The sequence below is a fragment of the Solanum pennellii genome, chromosome 7 (genome assembly GCF_001406875.1).
Source record: "Solanum pennellii chromosome 7, SPENNV200".
Classification (NCBI taxonomy): Eukaryota; Viridiplantae; Streptophyta; class Magnoliopsida; order Solanales; family Solanaceae; genus Solanum; species Solanum pennellii.
This window is the reverse complement of record NC_028643.1, coordinates 75384796-75403033: the sequence shown is the minus strand read 5'-3', so window position 1 is coordinate 75403033 and position 18238 is coordinate 75384796. Positions and strand designations below refer to the sequence as shown.

General features: G+C 32.6%; 4 protein-coding genes across 4 annotated transcripts; 2 read left to right on the top strand and 2 right to left on the bottom strand.

Moving 5' to 3' along the window:
- The first annotated feature begins 4348 nt into the window (after nucleotides 1-4348).
- Nucleotides 4349-5399, top strand: LOC107024338 (probable glutathione S-transferase). The gene is made up of 2 exons (XM_015225297.1): nucleotides 4349-4761; nucleotides 4931-5399. Exons 1-2 carry the CDS (start codon nucleotides 4444-4446, stop codon nucleotides 5273-5275), a joined length of 663 nt encoding a protein of 220 aa, XP_015080783.1. The 5' UTR covers nucleotides 4349-4443; the 3' UTR covers nucleotides 5276-5399.
- A 3100-nt stretch (nucleotides 5400-8499) lies between these two features.
- LOC107026069 (probable glutathione S-transferase) lies at nucleotides 8500-9914 on the top strand. Its single transcript, XM_015226912.2, has 2 exons — nucleotides 8500-8890; nucleotides 9254-9914. The coding sequence occupies exons 1-2, from the start codon at nucleotides 8576-8578 to the stop codon at nucleotides 9596-9598; spliced, it is 660 nt and encodes a 219-aa protein (XP_015082398.1). The 5' UTR covers nucleotides 8500-8575; the 3' UTR covers nucleotides 9599-9914.
- Nucleotides 9915-10026: 112 nt separating this feature from the next.
- Nucleotides 10027-11024, bottom strand: LOC107026068 (probable glutathione S-transferase). The gene is made up of 2 exons (XM_015226910.2): nucleotides 10633-11024; nucleotides 10027-10547 (listed from the first exon to the last, which is right to left on the bottom strand). The coding sequence occupies exons 1-2, from the start codon at nucleotides 10948-10950 to the stop codon at nucleotides 10203-10205; spliced, it is 663 nt and encodes a 220-aa protein (XP_015082396.1). The 5' UTR covers nucleotides 10951-11024; the 3' UTR covers nucleotides 10027-10202.
- Nucleotides 11025-12412: 1388 nt separating this feature from the next.
- LOC107024301 (probable glutathione S-transferase) lies at nucleotides 12413-13971 on the bottom strand. The gene is made up of 2 exons (XM_015225259.2): nucleotides 13491-13971; nucleotides 12413-12995 (listed from the first exon to the last, which is right to left on the bottom strand). The coding sequence occupies exons 1-2, from the start codon at nucleotides 13806-13808 to the stop codon at nucleotides 12651-12653; spliced, it is 663 nt and encodes a 220-aa protein (XP_015080745.1). The 5' UTR covers nucleotides 13809-13971; the 3' UTR covers nucleotides 12413-12650.
- Nucleotides 13972-18238: the final 4267 nt, after the last annotated feature.

The window sequence follows — 18238 nt, the reverse complement described above, 5'->3', positions numbered from 1 at the left end:
ACACTCCGCTTAATACGGTTTTCCGACGATTAACTTATTTGACTATTTTGTTTTAAAGACTTGCGAAATTTTTATTATTGAACTTGTTAGAAAATTACTTAGGCGAATTTACAAGTTTTAAAATATTTATTGTTTATCTTGCAATTTTGCGAATCAGTTTCGACGTTAAAATTTTCTTAAGGTTCTTATCTAAACAACTTTACGAATTCGAAACATTATCGTTTTAAGGCTTAGTTTTAGCTTGATAAAATAGAAAGGCGCTTCGAAGGGGGTTTGGAGTTTCTAATCCTAAACTAACGGCACTCGAGTAAAATAACGTAAGCAAATAGTAAAGAGAGAGAGGGATAGAGAGAGAGAGAGATTTTGGGTCCAGATTCGGGTTCTGTTCGCCTTGACCGAATCTTGGACCCAGCTGCTTTTGGGTGTTTGACCCATTTAGTACCTGTCCTAATCTAAACATACAAATAAATATAAGAAAATGGAAACGACGAGGGCTTATGCCCATTACAAAATAAAGTACGGAATGATATAAAGTAAAGTCTTCTAGTCCGTCTTCTTTGATTTCTTCAATCCTCCAAACACTAGACTTTCTCCATTTACCCGTTGTGACGGATTGACTCGATAAGAATTTCCCGAGCCTTCGTGGCTCTCTCGAGATGTGAGGAAGGAAATGGAGTCCAAAATGGACTCGGAAAGGGATTCACATGCAAGCAAACGACATGAATTAGTGCATGAGACAACATAGCAACGGCACAAGCTATGAATAGAAAACAACTTTACAAATCATCTAACGACAATTAATAACCAATTTAATTCTAAAGGAAAACCAAGCACTAAGGTGATATCCTTTAGACCCCAAAACGAAGAAAGGTAATAGAAAATAAACGATATACGCGTATATTGTCGAAGTAGAATAACAATCCAAACTAGAAAATGGCCAAAACTAGTCTCGAACAAATGATAAACATGATCAGGATCTAGACGAGAGATCGAGTTAGGGAAAAACAAATGACTTCCAAAACAATTCCCAACGAAGCTAAGAAGCAAAACAAGAATCCATAACAAGTAGAGAGATGGCAGGATATCATACTCAACCCTACAACATGATCTCTAAACACGAAAATGCATCTAAGAAAATATCTCAACGATACAGATTTGGATATAAAGCAGCCAACTGAAGTTTTGTTAATATATAACTCAACAAACACGCTCTGGTTATGTGACGAAAGGATGAGATTCTACGAGGTTAGGCTAACACATAGGAGAATTCAAAATGACATAACGAAGCAGCTAACAACATATTCAAACTTGTAAAGAAAGCTGACCCAACCGTGTATATTCCCATTCGAACATCCCAACATGCTTGACAAAAACAAATGAAAACGAAGCAATGACCAGCAAGGTGATGAACAACATCACATTATCGAGCTATGGGTCTCCAGAAGCGGAATAAACTAAGACTGATACGATAAAGTCGATTACGAAGGTACCATGACGAAACAAGAAAAAACAGGGGGTAACACGAACAAACATATGTAAAGAAACATAGCTAAGCAAGCCATAAAGCGCGACATAACTTGATCTCAGCAAAACCGACAAATACAATCTCCTGTATTTACAGCGAACAGGCCATGATACTCAATACTCGAACATTTTATCATGCTTGACAAGAGAAAAGAGATGAAACGAAGAACCAGCCCCCAAAACACAGAGCAATAACAACAAAAAATTGAAACAGGCAACAAAACGAAAAAAAAAAAAAAAAAAAAAAAATGGAACAGGGGGGTTACCTTTCCGAGGGCAACGAACGGGACGTCGGCGAGCGAGGAAACGGCAAACTTCAACCAACCACGAACAGTTCAAAAAGGGAAAGGGCAAGTCGGTCAAACGAAGAGACAGAGTCGCGATTTCGATCTCTTTGGATGTCTCGTTCTCGGCTGTTCCCCGAAGACGTATGTTTGGCAAGATTTTCACTCCTCTTGGCCTTTCACTTCCCTTGTTGTAGCTAAAATGCTTAGAAGATGAAGGAAGCCTTCAAGATGGTTTCCGAAAAGAAAGACAAAACACAACAAAAAAAAACCTCCACAGAGGGCCAGAAGCTGAAATATTTTGAAAAATTTTCCTCAACTCACGATTTTCCACTGCTCAAAATTTTTCCAACTGAAAATTTTTCAACCCTTTTCAACGTCTTCGGATGGGGGTATTTATAGAAGAAACTAGGGTTTTTTCTTTTAGGGAGAAGGGCTGGAGGGAAGACTTGAGGCCCATCCCGAGTTCGAAATTCGAATTCTCTCCCTTATCCGGAAGGACGATTCGAGCGGGAAGAGAGGTGGAGGGACGAGATTGAATCGCAGTACTTGCGAGCGTCGTGGCGCAAATCCGCATCGCAAGGACGAGCTTGCAGCTTTCCTTGCTGCCAGGCCTGCGCGTACGTACGCTTTGCAGAAGGAAACGGCTCCAAAGCCGTTGCCCAGCTTGCGTGAGAGAGAGGAGGATCGCGCGTCTGTTTTTCTGGGAATGGGGTCGCGTTTGGGGTTCCTGCGCGAGGGAGAGAGTTTGGGAGAGAGGGAGAGAGCGTGAGGAGAGAGGTCGCGTGAGGGAGGGATTTTTCCATTTTTGGGTCTGCTTTTTCTGCGTTTTCTGGTGGGTTCTGGGAATTGGGTTTCGCTGCTTGTGGGGAAGAAGAGAAGGGGTGAAACGGGTCGGAGCGGGTAAGGGAAAAAGGATGGGGCCGGGTTGGGTTAAAATAAAAGGGATTTGGGCTGAAAACAAACAAAAGGTGGGCTTGGGGGAAGGGAAATTGATTGGGTCGGAGGGGAATTGGGCCTGGGAGATTAATTGGGTTGGATTAGAAGATGTTGGGCTGGCATAGTTGAAAAAAGGGGATTTGAGTTGAGATGGGCTGGTATGAAGGCCCAAAATGGATTCCTTAAATGTATTAAAGGGAATAATCACAAGATACACAACCTATATACATAATTATGTAACTTATATACATGCTATCTAAAGTTAGCATAAAATCCATGTATCACATGTATATATATATTTTCCACAAGATTTATGAAACTAANTTCTGGGAAATGGGTTTCGCTGCTTGTGGGGAAGAAGAGAAGGGGTGAAACGGGTCGGAGCGGGTAAGGGAAAAAGGATGGGGCCGGGTTGGGAAATGGGTTGGGTTAAAATAAAAGGGATTTGGGCTGAAAACAAACAAAAGGTGGGCTTGGGGGAAGGGAAATTGATTGGGTCGGAGGGGAATTGGGCCTGGGAGATTAATTGGGTTGGATTAGAAGATGTTGGGCTGGCATAGTTGAAAAAAGGGGATTTGAGTTGAGATGGGCTGGTATGAAGGCCCAAAATGGATTCCTTAAATGTATTAAAGGGAATAATCACAAGATACACAACCTATATACATAATTATGTAACTTATATACATGCTATCTAAAGTTAGCATAAAATCCATATATCACATGTATATATATATTTTCCACAAGATTTATGAAACTAATTAACTCAAATAATTTGGAAAACTCACGAAGCTCGATAACTAATTTATACCAACGTGGGTCAAAAATTGGGTGTCAACAAAGTGAAATAGAAAATAACAGATATTGAACCCGTACTAGCACGGCGCAAATATCTAGTTATTAATAGAATAAAAGAGAAAAAGCAATACGTACATGGTATTTTTGAGTGGTCGACAAAGAAATGGTAAATGCACCAACAAAATCAGAAAAAAGACAACCAAATGGTAAATGGTACACTGAATTTCTAGTATGGTCCATAACTTTTGCACCAAAAATGGACCAAACATTGTCCCCTTCTATAGATATTTTTTAATTTTTTAAATAAAAATTCGGTTTTTTGTATTAACTTTGAGGTAATTTATTTAAATCTTTGCTACTTTGGTGTAAATATATAATTTTATTATTAAAACTCGATTTGAGACCTTTTAATTTAAGACGAATTTACAATTTGAAATTTATAAATTTATACATCAACTTTAAGTTAATATAATAATAATAATACATATTTTCACAAGGAGTCTGAAAATGAAACAATTGGATTCAAGTTATCTTAATTTTTTATTTTTTTTTTTTGATTAAGAATAAAGAAATGAACGAAGCTAGAGAAAGTCATATGTTCATTAAAAAAAATATATATAGAATTAATTTTTATGTATGGATAGTAAATATCAAGAGATTTATATACTTGTTATCCTACCATACATAGCATTTGTATAATTTGTCAAAAAGTGAGGGCTCCATTAATTTGACGAAAGCGATGACGTATTTACTAAAAAACACAATACTATTCCTACACACAAAAATAAAAAAATTGAAGTCATCCAAGTGCTATATATGTTTTTTTGTGTACAACTAGCAAATTAAAATCAAAATTAGGGCAATTTCTTGCAAATTCCATTACACAACACAATCATAAAAAATGGGTGATGAAATTGTTCTTTTGGATACTTTTGCGAGTGTTTTTGGGATGAGGGTGAGGATTGCCCTAGCTGAAAAAGGGATTCAATATGAATACAAAGAGGAGGATTTGATGAACAAAAGTCATTTACTCTTACAAATGAATCCAATTCATAAGAAAATTCCAGTGTTGATTCACAATGGAAAACCAATTTGTGAGTCACTCATAATTGTTGAGTACATTGATGAAGTTTGGAAGGACAAATCACCACCTTTGATGCCTTGTGATCCTTACAAGAGAGCTCATGCTAGGTTTTGGGCTGATTATATTGGAAAAAAGGTATGTAGTAAATATATCACAAATCGAGGAATCGTAAGAACTCAGTTAGTTGATTAAGTAGTTAAACTTTTTATATTTGGAAATTTTCTCTTATATTTTTATGAGATAAATTTGATTGAAAAAGATATATGATTATTTTATTTTTTTTAAATTTTGGGAGAATATGTAGATTTATGATGGTGGAATGAAAATTTGGAGCTCAAAAGTGGAAGAGCACAAAACAGCCAATAAAGATTTCATAGAGTGTTTGAAAGTGTTAGAAGGTGAATTGGGAGACAAGCCATACTTTGATGGAAACAATTTTGGACTTGTGGATAGGGCTTTTATTCCTTATTATAGTTGGTTTCCTGTTTATAAAAAACTTAGCAATTTAAATATTGAAGCAGAGTGTCCTAAGTTTGTGGCATGGGCTAAAAGGTGTATGCAAAAGGAGAGTGTCTCTAAAACTCTTGTTGATCCTGACAAAATCTATAAGTTTATTGTCTTGTTTAGGCAGAAGATTGGTGTTGCCTAAAAAGACGGATCTAGAACAGGTTCAACGGATACATATTATGTATGTATGAAATAAGATTACGGTCATTCTGATTCGCTATATCTAGTGAATAATGAAGTTATAAAATTGGAGGTTTTGTTTTCCATACAAAGAGATTTCTCCTTTATGGCTCTTTTTTTTGTACATTTATTAGAACATGTCATTATTTGAGTATATATATGTATGCCGGTAATAACATACAAAATAACCTAATGTCTCTTTGACAACAAAATTTTATGCTTTAGCAATTGTACATATCAGATGGGAGTTTGAAACATGGTTAAATTGTCTACGTGTGACCTATTAATTATGATTTTTGAAGTTGTGGAATTATTTTTTATACAAATAATAACATGTGATTTATTCCAAAATCTAATGTATGCACTTCTATCATTTCTTTTGTCTTAAAGCATTCTAAAATATGGAGAAATTACATTTTTCACGATATTTTTTTCTCATTTCATTAAATCCCAATATTTCAAGAATTTTCAATAGAAGTAAAAGTTATAAAAGTAGTATCACTTGAGTTGAACAAGTGGAAAAATATAAATAAAAGTATTTATCTTTTTTCCTCTGGAGTTGGCAAGTAAAAACATACTTTTTGTTATAACTATCAAAATGTCCTTACTATCGGAAATAAAAAAGTTTGAAGTAATAGAAATTTAATTTAGCTAACGTGTATTTCTGTAATTTCGATTATACTGTAGGCTACTTATGTCTTATCCAAATAAAAAAATCACTAAGTTCGGCCAAATAAAAAATTCAATCTAAAATCAAGTCTTTCCTGAAAAGTAATTGGTATTTAGATGAAAATATTATTTTTGCCATAAATACCCTTGTTAAATTTATAAAATTAATGATAAAATAAATTTTAAAAATGATAATAATTTTATTTAATATTTTAAAACTTTGAATTAAACTATTTAAAATTTATTATCTTCCAAAAAGATTTTTAAGGATAAAAATCAAAGCATTATATTACAACAATTCTGGTGCAAGCACTTATTCTTCTATCACTCTATCTTATTATCTTTAAAAATATGATATTACTATATTTGATAGACTAAAGTAAAGGCATAATACTTTTTTGAGATAAACAGTTCACTCTAGCAAATGAATATATACATGGAAAATCCTTTTGAGTACTCGTGAAATTGAAGCTTCTTAAAAATGCCAATTTAAAACAATAATTGATTTAACAACGGCAAATCATCTTATCCTGAACAAGTTGGTATGAGATTTTATTCTTGAAGTGGTCGTGGGAGAATATGTTTCATATTTTTAATGTTGATTTTGTAGATCAGATAACCTTGTTTTCTATATTGCTAGACATAAGCGAAAAAGAAACACCAAGAAAAAGAACAATAATACATTAAAAAAAGAAATATATGAATACAACGAGACATCTAGGAGCTCATGGAAATGCGCACTTTCTATTTGAAGCTTTTTTTTTTGTTCAAAAAATAATTTTTAATTGTGGTATATATTTAAAGATTTTATCCCATAAAATAATTAATAGAAGATCATATTCTCACCAAAAAAATTATATTTATTTTGAATAAATTATTTAATCAATTTTGTGCGTCGAAATTAAATATGAAAGTTGACTCTAATATGTTTAGCAAAAATATTAAATTGAATATTAATATGCATTCATTCTTGATTTGATCGTTGTCTAACGTGAAAGGGAAGGTGTATAGTTATCTGTATCTGTTATAAAAACACATGCATATAATACATTTAAGCGAAGAATCAAATTGTATTTATTTTGATTAGTGAATCGAATTTAATTGTGTGGGCAGATTAAAATAATTTAAATAGTAATTAGATTTAATTAGAGAAAAATAAAACTCATGTAGACACTATATAGGTAATTTTTTGAAATATAGAGATTTAACAGATAAAGGATAATATAATCATAAACTAGAATAATAAAAATAAATATATCAAAAAATATAACTAACAACAAATATAATCTTTATTCAAAAAGTATAAAAATAAATATAATAATAATAATGATTTTATTAAAAGAAAGCAGTACGTATTTACTTTTTTGTGTATGGTCAACAATCAAATGGTAAGGCCAAAAGGGGAAGATGAGACCTTTCTAGCATGGTACCCACACGACATAATATAATATTTTTTGGCTTCTTACTCTTAATAATAAAGTGTCTAGCATTAGTTTTGAAATTTAATTTATTCAAATTCGTGTCGAGAAGTCTCAGTTTAGGAATAAAGTAATTCTTATTAAATATATGTTCATGTTTAAAACTCACACTTTGAAAGCAAATTTATGAATTTATACATCGAATTCAAATTAATATTACAATAATAATAATAATAATAATAATGAGTTAAAATTATAAATATTTAATTTATTTATTAAGATTAAAAGAGAATAGAAAAAATTTAAATTCAAGTGAATTGATAACTACTTTTTTAATTTTGTCATCGTCTCTTGTAAAATATAAAGACATGGGCGAACCTAGAAGGAGCAAAAGAGACTCACCCGAACATTCTTTTCTTGAAACAATACTTTACATTTGAGATAATATATATTAGTTTTGAGTATGTGCAAACGCACGTGTGTCTCATGTAAGTACTAAAAATGCAACAATCTCAAATATCCTCCTGATTTATTGGTGGTTTACTTTAGATTTTAAATTTTTTTAGTTAGTGAATTTTTTTACTATGATCACTAGATGGAGGTTACTTTTTACCCAACACAAGTAGTGGTTAGTCCCCTTTTTATCATCTAGATATATTAATATACTATATATTGAATCATTTCATCCCTTTTTGTGTTTACTTATTTAGTCTATATTTTTTTACAAAAAATTTTGACTCAGGTATTAAATATTTTTTCTATTTTAAAAAAAATGTTTCTATTTCATTTTTAGTTTGTTTGAAAAAGAATGTCTTCTTTTTTTTTTGTCAATATTTTAATTTTAACTTTTCACGTGAAATGTTTAAGACCACAAGATTAAAGAATATTTTGATACATTTAACATAACTTTAGTTTAGAACCACAAAATTAAAAAAATTTCTTTATTTTTTTAAACTTCGTTCGAAATTAAATTAGATCATTTTTTTTAAAAAAAGGAAGAACTAATAAATTGACATTTTGTTAGTTGTTACTCTAAAGTCTGACCTAACATTTGGTGGTAGGGCCCCTTCTTTATGTATATTACATAGTAAGTATCATCCCTATGGCTTATCTTCAACAAACACAGTCTACATTATTTCTTGCAATTCTACTTACAACAAATTTTCAGCAAAAAAATGACTGATGAAGTTGTCCTTTTGGGTACTTATGTGAGTATGTTTGCTGTGAGGGTAAAAATTGCCCTGGCTGAAAAGGGGATCCAATATGAGTACAAAGAAGAGAACTTGGTGAACAAAAGTCCTTTACTCTTACAAATGAATCCAATTCACAAGAAAATCCCAGTGTTGATCCATAATGGAAAACCAATATGTGAGTCACTCATAATTGTTGAGTACATAGATGAAGTTTGGAATGACAAATCACCTTTGTTGCCTAGTGATCCTTATAAGAGAGCTCAAGCTAGGTTTTGGGCTGATTATGTTGACAAAAAGGTATGTAACTATCATAAAATATGTTTGTCATCTTAGTTCATTTAGTTTAGATCCTATAATTTGTAAGAGCATGTTTTAGTCATGGGTGTGACTTTTATGCAAACATAAATTTAGGTTTAGATACAACCTAGGGTGTAGCCTAGTGGCTAATGAAGTAGTTGAAAATTCTAAGGTCTGATGTTCAAAATTCAGCAGAAACAAAAATACTATTCCGTGGAATTAGTCGAGGTGTACGAAAGCTGATCATCAAAATATAAAAAAACTTGTTTGAAATTGAGGCTTAGTGTAAGATTTATTTATTTATGAGCTAAATTTGATTGAAAAGGATGTAATTTTTTTTCTTTTTTTTGTGGGAGAATACAGATTTATGATGGTGGAAAGAAAATTTGGACAACAAAAGTGGAGGACCAAGAAGCAGCTAATAAAGAATTCATTGAGTGTTTGAAGGTGTTGGAAGGGGAATTGGGAGACAAGCCATACTTCGATGGAGAAAGTTTTGGTTTTGTGGATTTGGCACTCATTCCTTACTATAGCTGGTTCCCTGCTTATGAAAAATTTGGCAAATTTAGTATTGAACCAGAGTGTCCTAAGTTTGTGGCATGGGCCAAGAGGTGTATGCAAAAGGAGAATGTCTCTAAGTATCTTTCTGATCCTGACAAAATCTATGATTTTGTTGTCATGTTGAGACAGAGGATTGGCATTGCCTAAAACAAAAACCAATCTAGAGCGGGTTCTGCAGGTTCAACTGAAAGAAGTTGTTGATTCTAGTTCATATTATGTTTATGAATAAATGTTCTTTCCCTTCGCTCCTCCTGTGTTGTTCTGTTGAACTCAGAGACGAACCCTGAAAAAGTTGTGTTTGTGTTGATGACTCTGTATGCTTTATTACGATATGTATACGTATGTTGCACATGTATAACATTCGAGTCAGAAGGGAAGTCTTGGATCAACGGTAAATTATCTCTGTGTAACCCTATTGATAACAGGTTAGAGCGATGGAATCAACTATTGATGCTTGCTTAAACTGCTTACACAATATTCAAATAGACTTGCCTCCAGACTGCTAGATATATCGAAACTTGATGTTCTTGATGGGATAAAGTAGAACCAATTTTTTGTACTATAGACGATGCCAATGGAAAAAAAAGGTGATTTCGAAAATCCCAGAATCATACAAAAGACAAGACTTTATAAGCAGATCCAAGAGTTCCATTACAAGTAAAAGCAGAACTCAATTACACACATTTCAAATCTGAAACAACAACAAAAGAAGGGCGAAGCGCCTTTACTAGCAGAATCATGGTCCATACGTTTATTCAATTCCAAACTTCTGCCTTAGCACTTTTACAAATTCACAGACCTTAATTTGATCAGGCAAAGACTTAGCCACACTGTCCCTCAGCATACAATTCTTGGCCCAAGCCACAAACGTTGGGCACTCAGCCTCTACACTGATGTTACCATAACTCTCATAAGCATAAAACCAGCTGTAGTACCCAATCAACGCAATATCCACATAACCAAAATTATCTCCTCCAAAGTAAGGCTTCTCTCCAAGTGCTCCCTCCAACACCTTAAGGCATTCTATGAAATCTTTCTTAGCTGTCTCTTGCTCTTCTCCCTTGGTTGTCCATAGCTTCCTCCCAGAATCAAACAACTTAAAATTTCAACAAACAAAAAGAGAATAGTTAGTAACAATTTTACTTACCGTCTTAATTGAAACAGAGGGACTATCAATTTACCTTCTTATCAATGTAGTCAGCCCAAAACCTAGCTTGTGCTCTCTCATAAGGATCAGAAGGGAGTAAAGGGGCTTTATCCTTCCAAACTTCGTCAATGTATTCAACTCCAATAATAGACTCGCAAATTGGTTTGCCATTATGAATCAAAACAGGGATTTTCTTGTGAATAGGATTCATCTGCAAAAGCAGAGGACTTTTGTTCCTCAAATCCTCGTCTCTGTACTCATATTTAATCTCTTTCTCAGCAAGTGCAATCCTTAGCCTCATACCAAACATGCTAGGCCAAAAATCCAACAGAATCACCTCATCGTTAGCCATTTTTGTTGTATGAAGTAAGAAAAAGAAACAAAATTTTGCAGAATTGGTAATACTGATATGTTAATGGTACAGTACAAGATATATATATAGTGCTGTTGTGGTCCATTCTCAATCTAAAAACACCACTTATTTTAAAACACGGAGTATTCGAGTTTTTATGTCATTACTCTCGTCACATCATGTGACTCACAAGTCACGTGGATTATTATAGAGTTGAAGCAATAGAGGGCCCTCAACGTTCTTCTGATTTTTTTTTCTTGGAAATCTTCGCATTTTGTCACTACATTCGTCATATGCATTTTTGTTTAATTTACTAGAAACAAATTTTAGGACTCGTGTATTATGTTTGGTCACGGGAGAAAAAAAGTTTGGAATAATTTTTTATGAGTGGCCGATATCATGTTTCATTTTTTGCAAAAAATATTATTAAACATGACTTCATTTTCAATTTCATAAATCTAAATTAAACGAAAATATTTGAATTTTTAATGATCAAACATAAAGAGTATTAGGAATTGTAATCCTTATCTCATCAACCAAATAAGCCCGACTTATTTACTTATGAAAGCTTATCATGTGCAAAATCATATAGCTTATCCACAACTTATTTAAAATTGAGACGTAATTATTTTGTAGTATATGATATTTATGAAAAAGAGTGATACGTTTCAATACTAGGAATAGAACAATAGAAGCACCAGGTTACACACAAGGATTACAAAAACTAAGAGTCCTTTACTACGATTAAAGTTGAACTGAGCTACACTACATTATGAAAAGAACAAACATAGCTTATGGAGTACGGATTAACAAAGACTTAAACATCGACTACTGAATACGATAATTTCTTTACACTGTCAGTGTATATAAATTATCCGAGTAAGTATTGCATACAAAAGGTACTATGCCCCAAACTTCACAAGAAGTTATTTATATAAATAACATCTGTAAAATTTAATTCACACACCAACACTGTAAACAGCTTGATAAAAATTTGGTAATGGGGTGCTGCTAATTTAAGTAATTCACAGGTTCTTTGAGTGATGGGTCAGGTACTTTAGCCCATGTCCTGTAAAATACAAATCTTGATGTGTGAGTGAATATTATTTATTTATACAACCAAAGACCAATCCAACAAAGCATTAAGTCACATCGAGCCAAAAGTAATGAGTTCAACTGAAGACACAACATCCGAGTACATATGCCTCCAGACTGCTGCAAGATATGTATTGTACTCATCATAAAAATGAGCCTGCTTTACATGCAGAACTGAAACAAGATAAATGGTGCGATGAGCCCTACTCTTCGAAACACTTGGGAAACAGAGGTAACAAGAATCGAGAAAAAGTAAAATAATGGAACTGTCATTAGTTTATTATATGTTCCTCGTAGTATAGAGTAGAATCATATAGCCAATCTCAACTTGTTTATAACTAAAGTGTAATTTTTTGATAGTAGATAATGCCGGTGAAGAATTAATTACTTATCATTACAAAGAGGAGAAGCTCCATAGTTGCATACAAGGACATCAAAAGCCAACACTAAACAAGACACAAGCTAAGACTCCTTTATTACAAGTGCAAGTAGAACTTACACTATGACCAAACAAACATTTCAAAGTCTTGAAACAACAACACAAGAAGGCACAATGAAGTGCCTTTTTTCAATACATTATGATGCATAATTGCATAACCATATTTTTATTCAATTCCAAGCCTCTGCCTAACAACTTTCACAAACTCGAGGACCTTATGTTGGTCAGGCGAAGACTTAGCCACACTGTCCCTCTGCATACACCTCTTGGCCCAAGCGACAAACTTTGGGCTCTCAGCCTCTGTGCTGAAGTTACCGTAAGTCTCATAGGCACTAAACCAACAGTAGAATCCAATGAGAGCAATATCCACAAAACCAAAGTTATCCCCTCCAAAATAAGGCTTGTCTCCTACTACTCCCTCCAGCACTTTAAGGCATTCTATGAAATCTTTCTTCGCTGTCTCCTGCTCTTCGCCCTTTGTTGTCCACAGCTTCCTTGCAGGCCAATAAAACTGAAAATTTTCAACAAATGCAGAAAATGAAACGGGTCATCACTTGTTGACACAAAAACTAAAATAAAAGTCATAGTCAGTTCATGGAAAATGGACCTTAGACGCTAGCGAAACATAAGTGAGGATTAAGCAATACCACATAACAAGACATAATTCCAATTTTTCAATTAATGTGAAACTCTAACAACCCCGCACTTAGGACTGAACATCTGGAGCAGGGAACATACCTAATGAAATAAGGATTAACTCTATAATAAGATAAATTTCCATTTCATCAACCAATGTGAAACTCTGACACACCACACGCCTAAAATTAATCATCTGGAGTAGGGGGGAATCCTAGCGTATGAAATGAGGATAACAAGGCGTTTGATCAAACACACAATTTTCAAATCTCATTTTTCAGTTTGGAAACAAAATTACTTTTTTTTCAAATTTCATAACGAAAAGACAAATTAGTATCGAATCGGCCTTAAAAAAACTAATGAAATTTACCTTCTTGTCAATGTAGTCAGCCCAAAACCTAGCTTGTGCCCTCTCATAAGGATCTGACGGGAGGAAAGGGGCTTTATCCTTCCACACTTCATCAATATACTCAACTCCAATAATAGACTCACAAATTGGTTTGCCATTATGAATCAAAACAGGGATTTTCTTGTGAATAGGATTCATCTGCAAAAGCAGAGGGCTTTTGTTCGGCAAATCCTCTTCTCTGTACTCATATTTAACCTCTTTTTCAGCAAGTGCAATCCTCACCCTCAAGCCAAACATGCTAGGCCAAAAATCCAACAAAATCAACTCATTGTTAGCCATTTTTGATGTATGAATAAACAAGAAAGAAATAAAATTGCTGGTACTGATTTGATAAATGTATCATATACAGAGCGTTATATATATATATAGCACTTGGAGATTCCTTTGTAACCTATATATATGTCATCGCTTACATCGCCTGGTCAGTCAACACTAATGGAGGCTCTCAAATGTTCTTTTTTTACTAAAAACAAAATTTATTATTATTACGTCTGTCCATATTATACTTAATAAATCATTTACTAATTCATCCGTTAAAATATTTTTTGAAAATTTTATAAATAAATGTTTTTTTTTAAAAAAGAAAAATTGCAAGAATAATTTAAGAAAATTTATTTAAGTGTTTTCTTAATTTATTAAGGTGAGCAACTACTATAACATAATTATCTTTAATAAGATGATCAACTAATATAGGACGGAGAAAGTATTGTAAAATGAAAAGGATCTTTGAAAGGTAAACCGTTTTATAAATAAATGTGAATATTTCCAAAAAGAAAAAAGAAAAATTGCAAGAATAATATAAGAAAATTTATTTAATATTTTCTTAATTTATTAAGATGAGCAACTACTATAATACAATTATCTTTAATAAGATGATCAACTAATATAGGGCGGAGAGAGTATTGTAAAATGAAAGGATCTTTGAAAGGTAAACCGTTTTATATTACTTGACACGTGTTGATATGATAATGCCACATCTTTGAAGAAATTTTAATTAAAGGTGCATTTATTAAATTAATTTTAATATTAATTTTTTGAGACTCTAAATTTGATTACTAATATTTTATATAGATATTTAATATTTAATAGCATGAGAATATAACACCACTCGAATAAAATAAAAATATTAGTAGTAATATTTAGTCCTGTGGTTTTCACTTTATTTCAACTAATGTTTTGTCATAAAATTTTAAAATTCGAAATTGGATTCCAAAGTTAAAAAAGTGCTTCAAAACTTGTCTTCCAACTTAATTTTCTTAAATTCTAAATAGAGTGTTCTTTCCCTTTTGTGCAAAAAATATATCAAATATAACTTTATCTTTGGTTTTAAACTTTTATAAATTTTTTATAAAGTAAAAAATATTGAATTCTCTTTGATATCATCAAATTCCAAATGACACACTTTTAACTTAGATAACATTAAATGTAATAAGGTTTTGATATGTTCATAGGTTGAATTTACGTGTAAAAGTAGAATTGACTTATTACACTATCTGTAACTTTTCAAATACAAAAACTACAACTCAAGAAAGCACAATGACGTACCTTTTTTTAAATACATTATGCATACTTTTATTCATTTAAATAATCAAATTTGTTTTTAATTGAGCACCTTAATATATAGATAAAATATTTTTATTAAATACTTTTAACTTTACATACATAAGTTAATTATTTAAAATACGTGATATTCTTTAATTATATGTATTAGCCTTTATAAGTCATAAAAATCACATCTTTACAAATGAGGCTAATATGTTAATATATTTTATGCTAACTTAATTATCTAATAGACGTTTAAGAATTTTCACAAAAAAAAAAATTGAGTTGAAAATGCCTAATAGAAACTTTTTATCATTTGTTGAAATGCTCAATTGACACCGATAGTAATTCAAATATTTAAATAAAATTTATTTACAAATTTAAAAGGTTGTGGATATTATTATTAAATCTTTTTTACTATTCTCGTTATCCATATTAATGTTGCATTATTTCCTTTTCAGACAATCTCATCTTATATTTGATAAAATTACTTATAGTCACAGATTTACAAGATTAGTTTTGGAGGCATATAATCTTTGAACTTTTGACCTAGCTTGTCTAGTAAAAAATTTTAAAGTTTGACAAGTTTGGACATTTGATCTTGAATTCATATGACAAGTGAAGTCAAAAGTTCTAAGATTAGTCAAGTTCAAGATCATTAGATATCATTTCTTATAAATATTTACAACTTATTTCAAATACAAATTTTGAGATTCTTAAACGTCATACTCAATTAAACAATTTTACATAAATCGAGAGAGAGTATCTTTAGGTCATCAGTTTATTATATACGTTCCTCATAGTATAGAGTAGAATCTTATAGCCAATCTCAAACTTGTTTAGAACGGAAGCGTAATGCTCATGAAGAAGTAATTACAAAGAGGAGAAGCCCCAGAATTTCATACATGGACTACAGAAGCCAACACTCAACAAAACAGTAAAGTAGAAGAAAACAAACATTTCAAATCTTGAAACAACTACTCAAGAAAGGATACATTATGATGCATAAGCATATTTTTATTCAATTCCAAGCCTCTGCCTAACAGGTTTCACGTACTCGAGAAGCTTATGTTGGTCTGGCAAAGACTTAGCCACACTGTCCCTCTGCATACACCTCTTAGCCCAAGCGAAAAACTTTGGGAACTCAGCCTCTGTGCATTAAGTCTCATAGGCACTAAACCAGCAGTAGAACCCAATGAGAGCAATATCCACAAAACCAAAGTTATCCCCTCCAAAATAAGGCTTGTCTCCTACTACTCCCTCCAGCACTTTAAGGCATTCTATGAAATCTTTCTTCGCTGTCTCCTGCTCTTCGCCCTTTGTTGTCCAAAGCTTCCTTGCAGGCCAATAAAACTGAAAATTTTTCAACAAACGCAGAAAATGAAACGGGTCATCACTTGTTGACACAAAACTAAAATAGAAGTCCTAGCCAGTTCATGGGAAATGGACCTTAAACACTAGCAAAACGTAGCATACAAAGTTAGGATCCATTAATACTACATAACAAGACATAGTTCTAATTCTTCAATTAATGTGAAACTCTGAAGCATGGAACATAGCTTTATGAAGTAAGGATTAACCACGACTATATAATGAGATAAATTTCCATTTCATCAACCACCTCGAATTAAGCATCTGGAACAGGGGGGAGTCGCAGCTTATGAAGTGAGAATAACAAGGCGTTTAGTCAAACACAACTCGAATTTTCAAATATCATTTTTCACCGTGGAAATAAATTTTTCTTTTTTAAAATTTCACAATAAAACATAACCAAACGACAACATGACTAATTCATTTCTACAATTAATGTGAAACTCTAGTACACCACACGCCCAAGACTGAACATTCGGAGCATGAATAGTATAGTAAAAGGGCTCACACTGTGTTACCACAATAAAAAGGACTTTTGAATTTCTTGCTCCGTTTTGTATTACTTAACACGTGTTATTAGTGATGTTTTGAAATTCTAAATTTAATTATTATGTAGATATTTGAATTGAAGTCCAAAATAAATAAACCGATCTATTTACTTTAGTGTAACTTTGAAATTTTTAAATTCTAGATCTGTCTATGAAGAGAAGCACTAAACTACACACAAGGAGTATACAAAAATAAGCACTCAACAAAACAATGCTAAGAGTCCTTTATTACAGTTGTAAAAGTAGAACTAACTTGTTACACTATGAAAAAACTTGCTTTTCAAATACAAAGCTATACAACTCAAGAAAACACAATGAAGTACCTTTTTTTAATTACATTATGGATACTTTTATTCAATTACAAACTTGTGTCTTGCTATTGATACAAACTCACATACCTTATGTTGGTCAGGCAAAGACTTGGCCACAGTCCCTTTGCATGCACCTCTTGGCCCAAGCCACAAGCTTTGGGCACTCAGCCTCTAAGCTGAAGTTACCATAGATCTCACACTACAATAAAAATGACCATTAGCGATATTTAATTCTAAATTATCGCTAAATATGTATTTTTAGTGGTAATTGTCACTCTTTGTATATGTTCCTAAAGTCTTCAGCGACATTGGTTCTAATGACACTTAACTAATGCCGGTAAAGACTTTAACACTCTTTATTAGTGTCAATATTTAATGCCGCTAAAAGTTATTTTTGTTATAGTGTCAAAAGCATAAAACCAGCAGTAGAACCCAATGAGAGCAATATCCAGAAAACCAAAATCATCTCCACCAAAGTAAGGCTTCTCTCCTAGTGCTCCTTCCAGCACTTTAAGGCATTCTATGAAATCATTCTTAGCTTCACCCATCATTCTCAACCACAATATTATTACTGTTAAATTACATCTCATAATTTAACAATGAAGAGTCGTGATTTTCATAAAAGAAAATTCAAATGTAACAAATTCCGACTTTTGAAGATCCTTGGGTGTAACTTCCAACTCCCAGTCTTCTTCCTTGTCTCCCCTTTCCGGGAGTACATGGATAGCCCTTTTAGGGTTGCTATTTAGATTTCAATCAAAAGTTCAACTTTATTTAGAGTTTAGCCAATCGTTTAAAACTTTAAAACTGATCATTTACACTACAGTCGTTAAGAGAGAGTTGCTCAGATGGTAAACACTCCTTACTTTCAACTCGAGAATTGTGAGTTCGAGTCAAAGGGGTAGAAGCTGCTACGGAAAGGTAAAAAAGAAAAAAC

Coding starts and splice junctions, on each gene's coding strand:
- LOC107026068 (XM_015226910.2), bottom strand. CDS start 10,950: ATGGCTAACGATGAGGTGATTCTGTTGGATTTTTGGCCTAGCATGTTT. Junction 10,548..10,632: donor CTGACTACATTGATAAGAAG/GTAAATTGATAG, acceptor TGAAATTTTAAG/TTGTTTGATTCTGGGAGGAA.
- LOC107024301 (XM_015225259.2), bottom strand. CDS start 13,808: ATGGCTAACAATGAGTTGATTTTGTTGGATTTTTGGCCTAGCATGTTT. Junction 12,996..13,490: donor CTGACTACATTGACAAGAAG/GTAAATTTCATT, acceptor GAAAATTTTCAG/TTTTATTGGCCTGCAAGGAA.
- LOC107026069 (XM_015226912.2), top strand. CDS start 8,576: ATGACTGATGAAGTTGTCCTTTTGGGTACTTATGTGAGTATGTTTGCT. Junction 8,891..9,253: donor CTGATTATGTTGACAAAAAG/GTATGTAACTAT, acceptor GGGAGAATACAG/ATTTATGATGGTGGAAAGAA.
- LOC107024338 (XM_015225297.1), top strand. CDS start 4,444: ATGGGTGATGAAATTGTTCTTTTGGATACTTTTGCGAGTGTTTTTGGG. Junction 4,762..4,930: donor CTGATTATATTGGAAAAAAG/GTATGTAGTAAA, acceptor GAGAATATGTAG/ATTTATGATGGTGGAATGAA.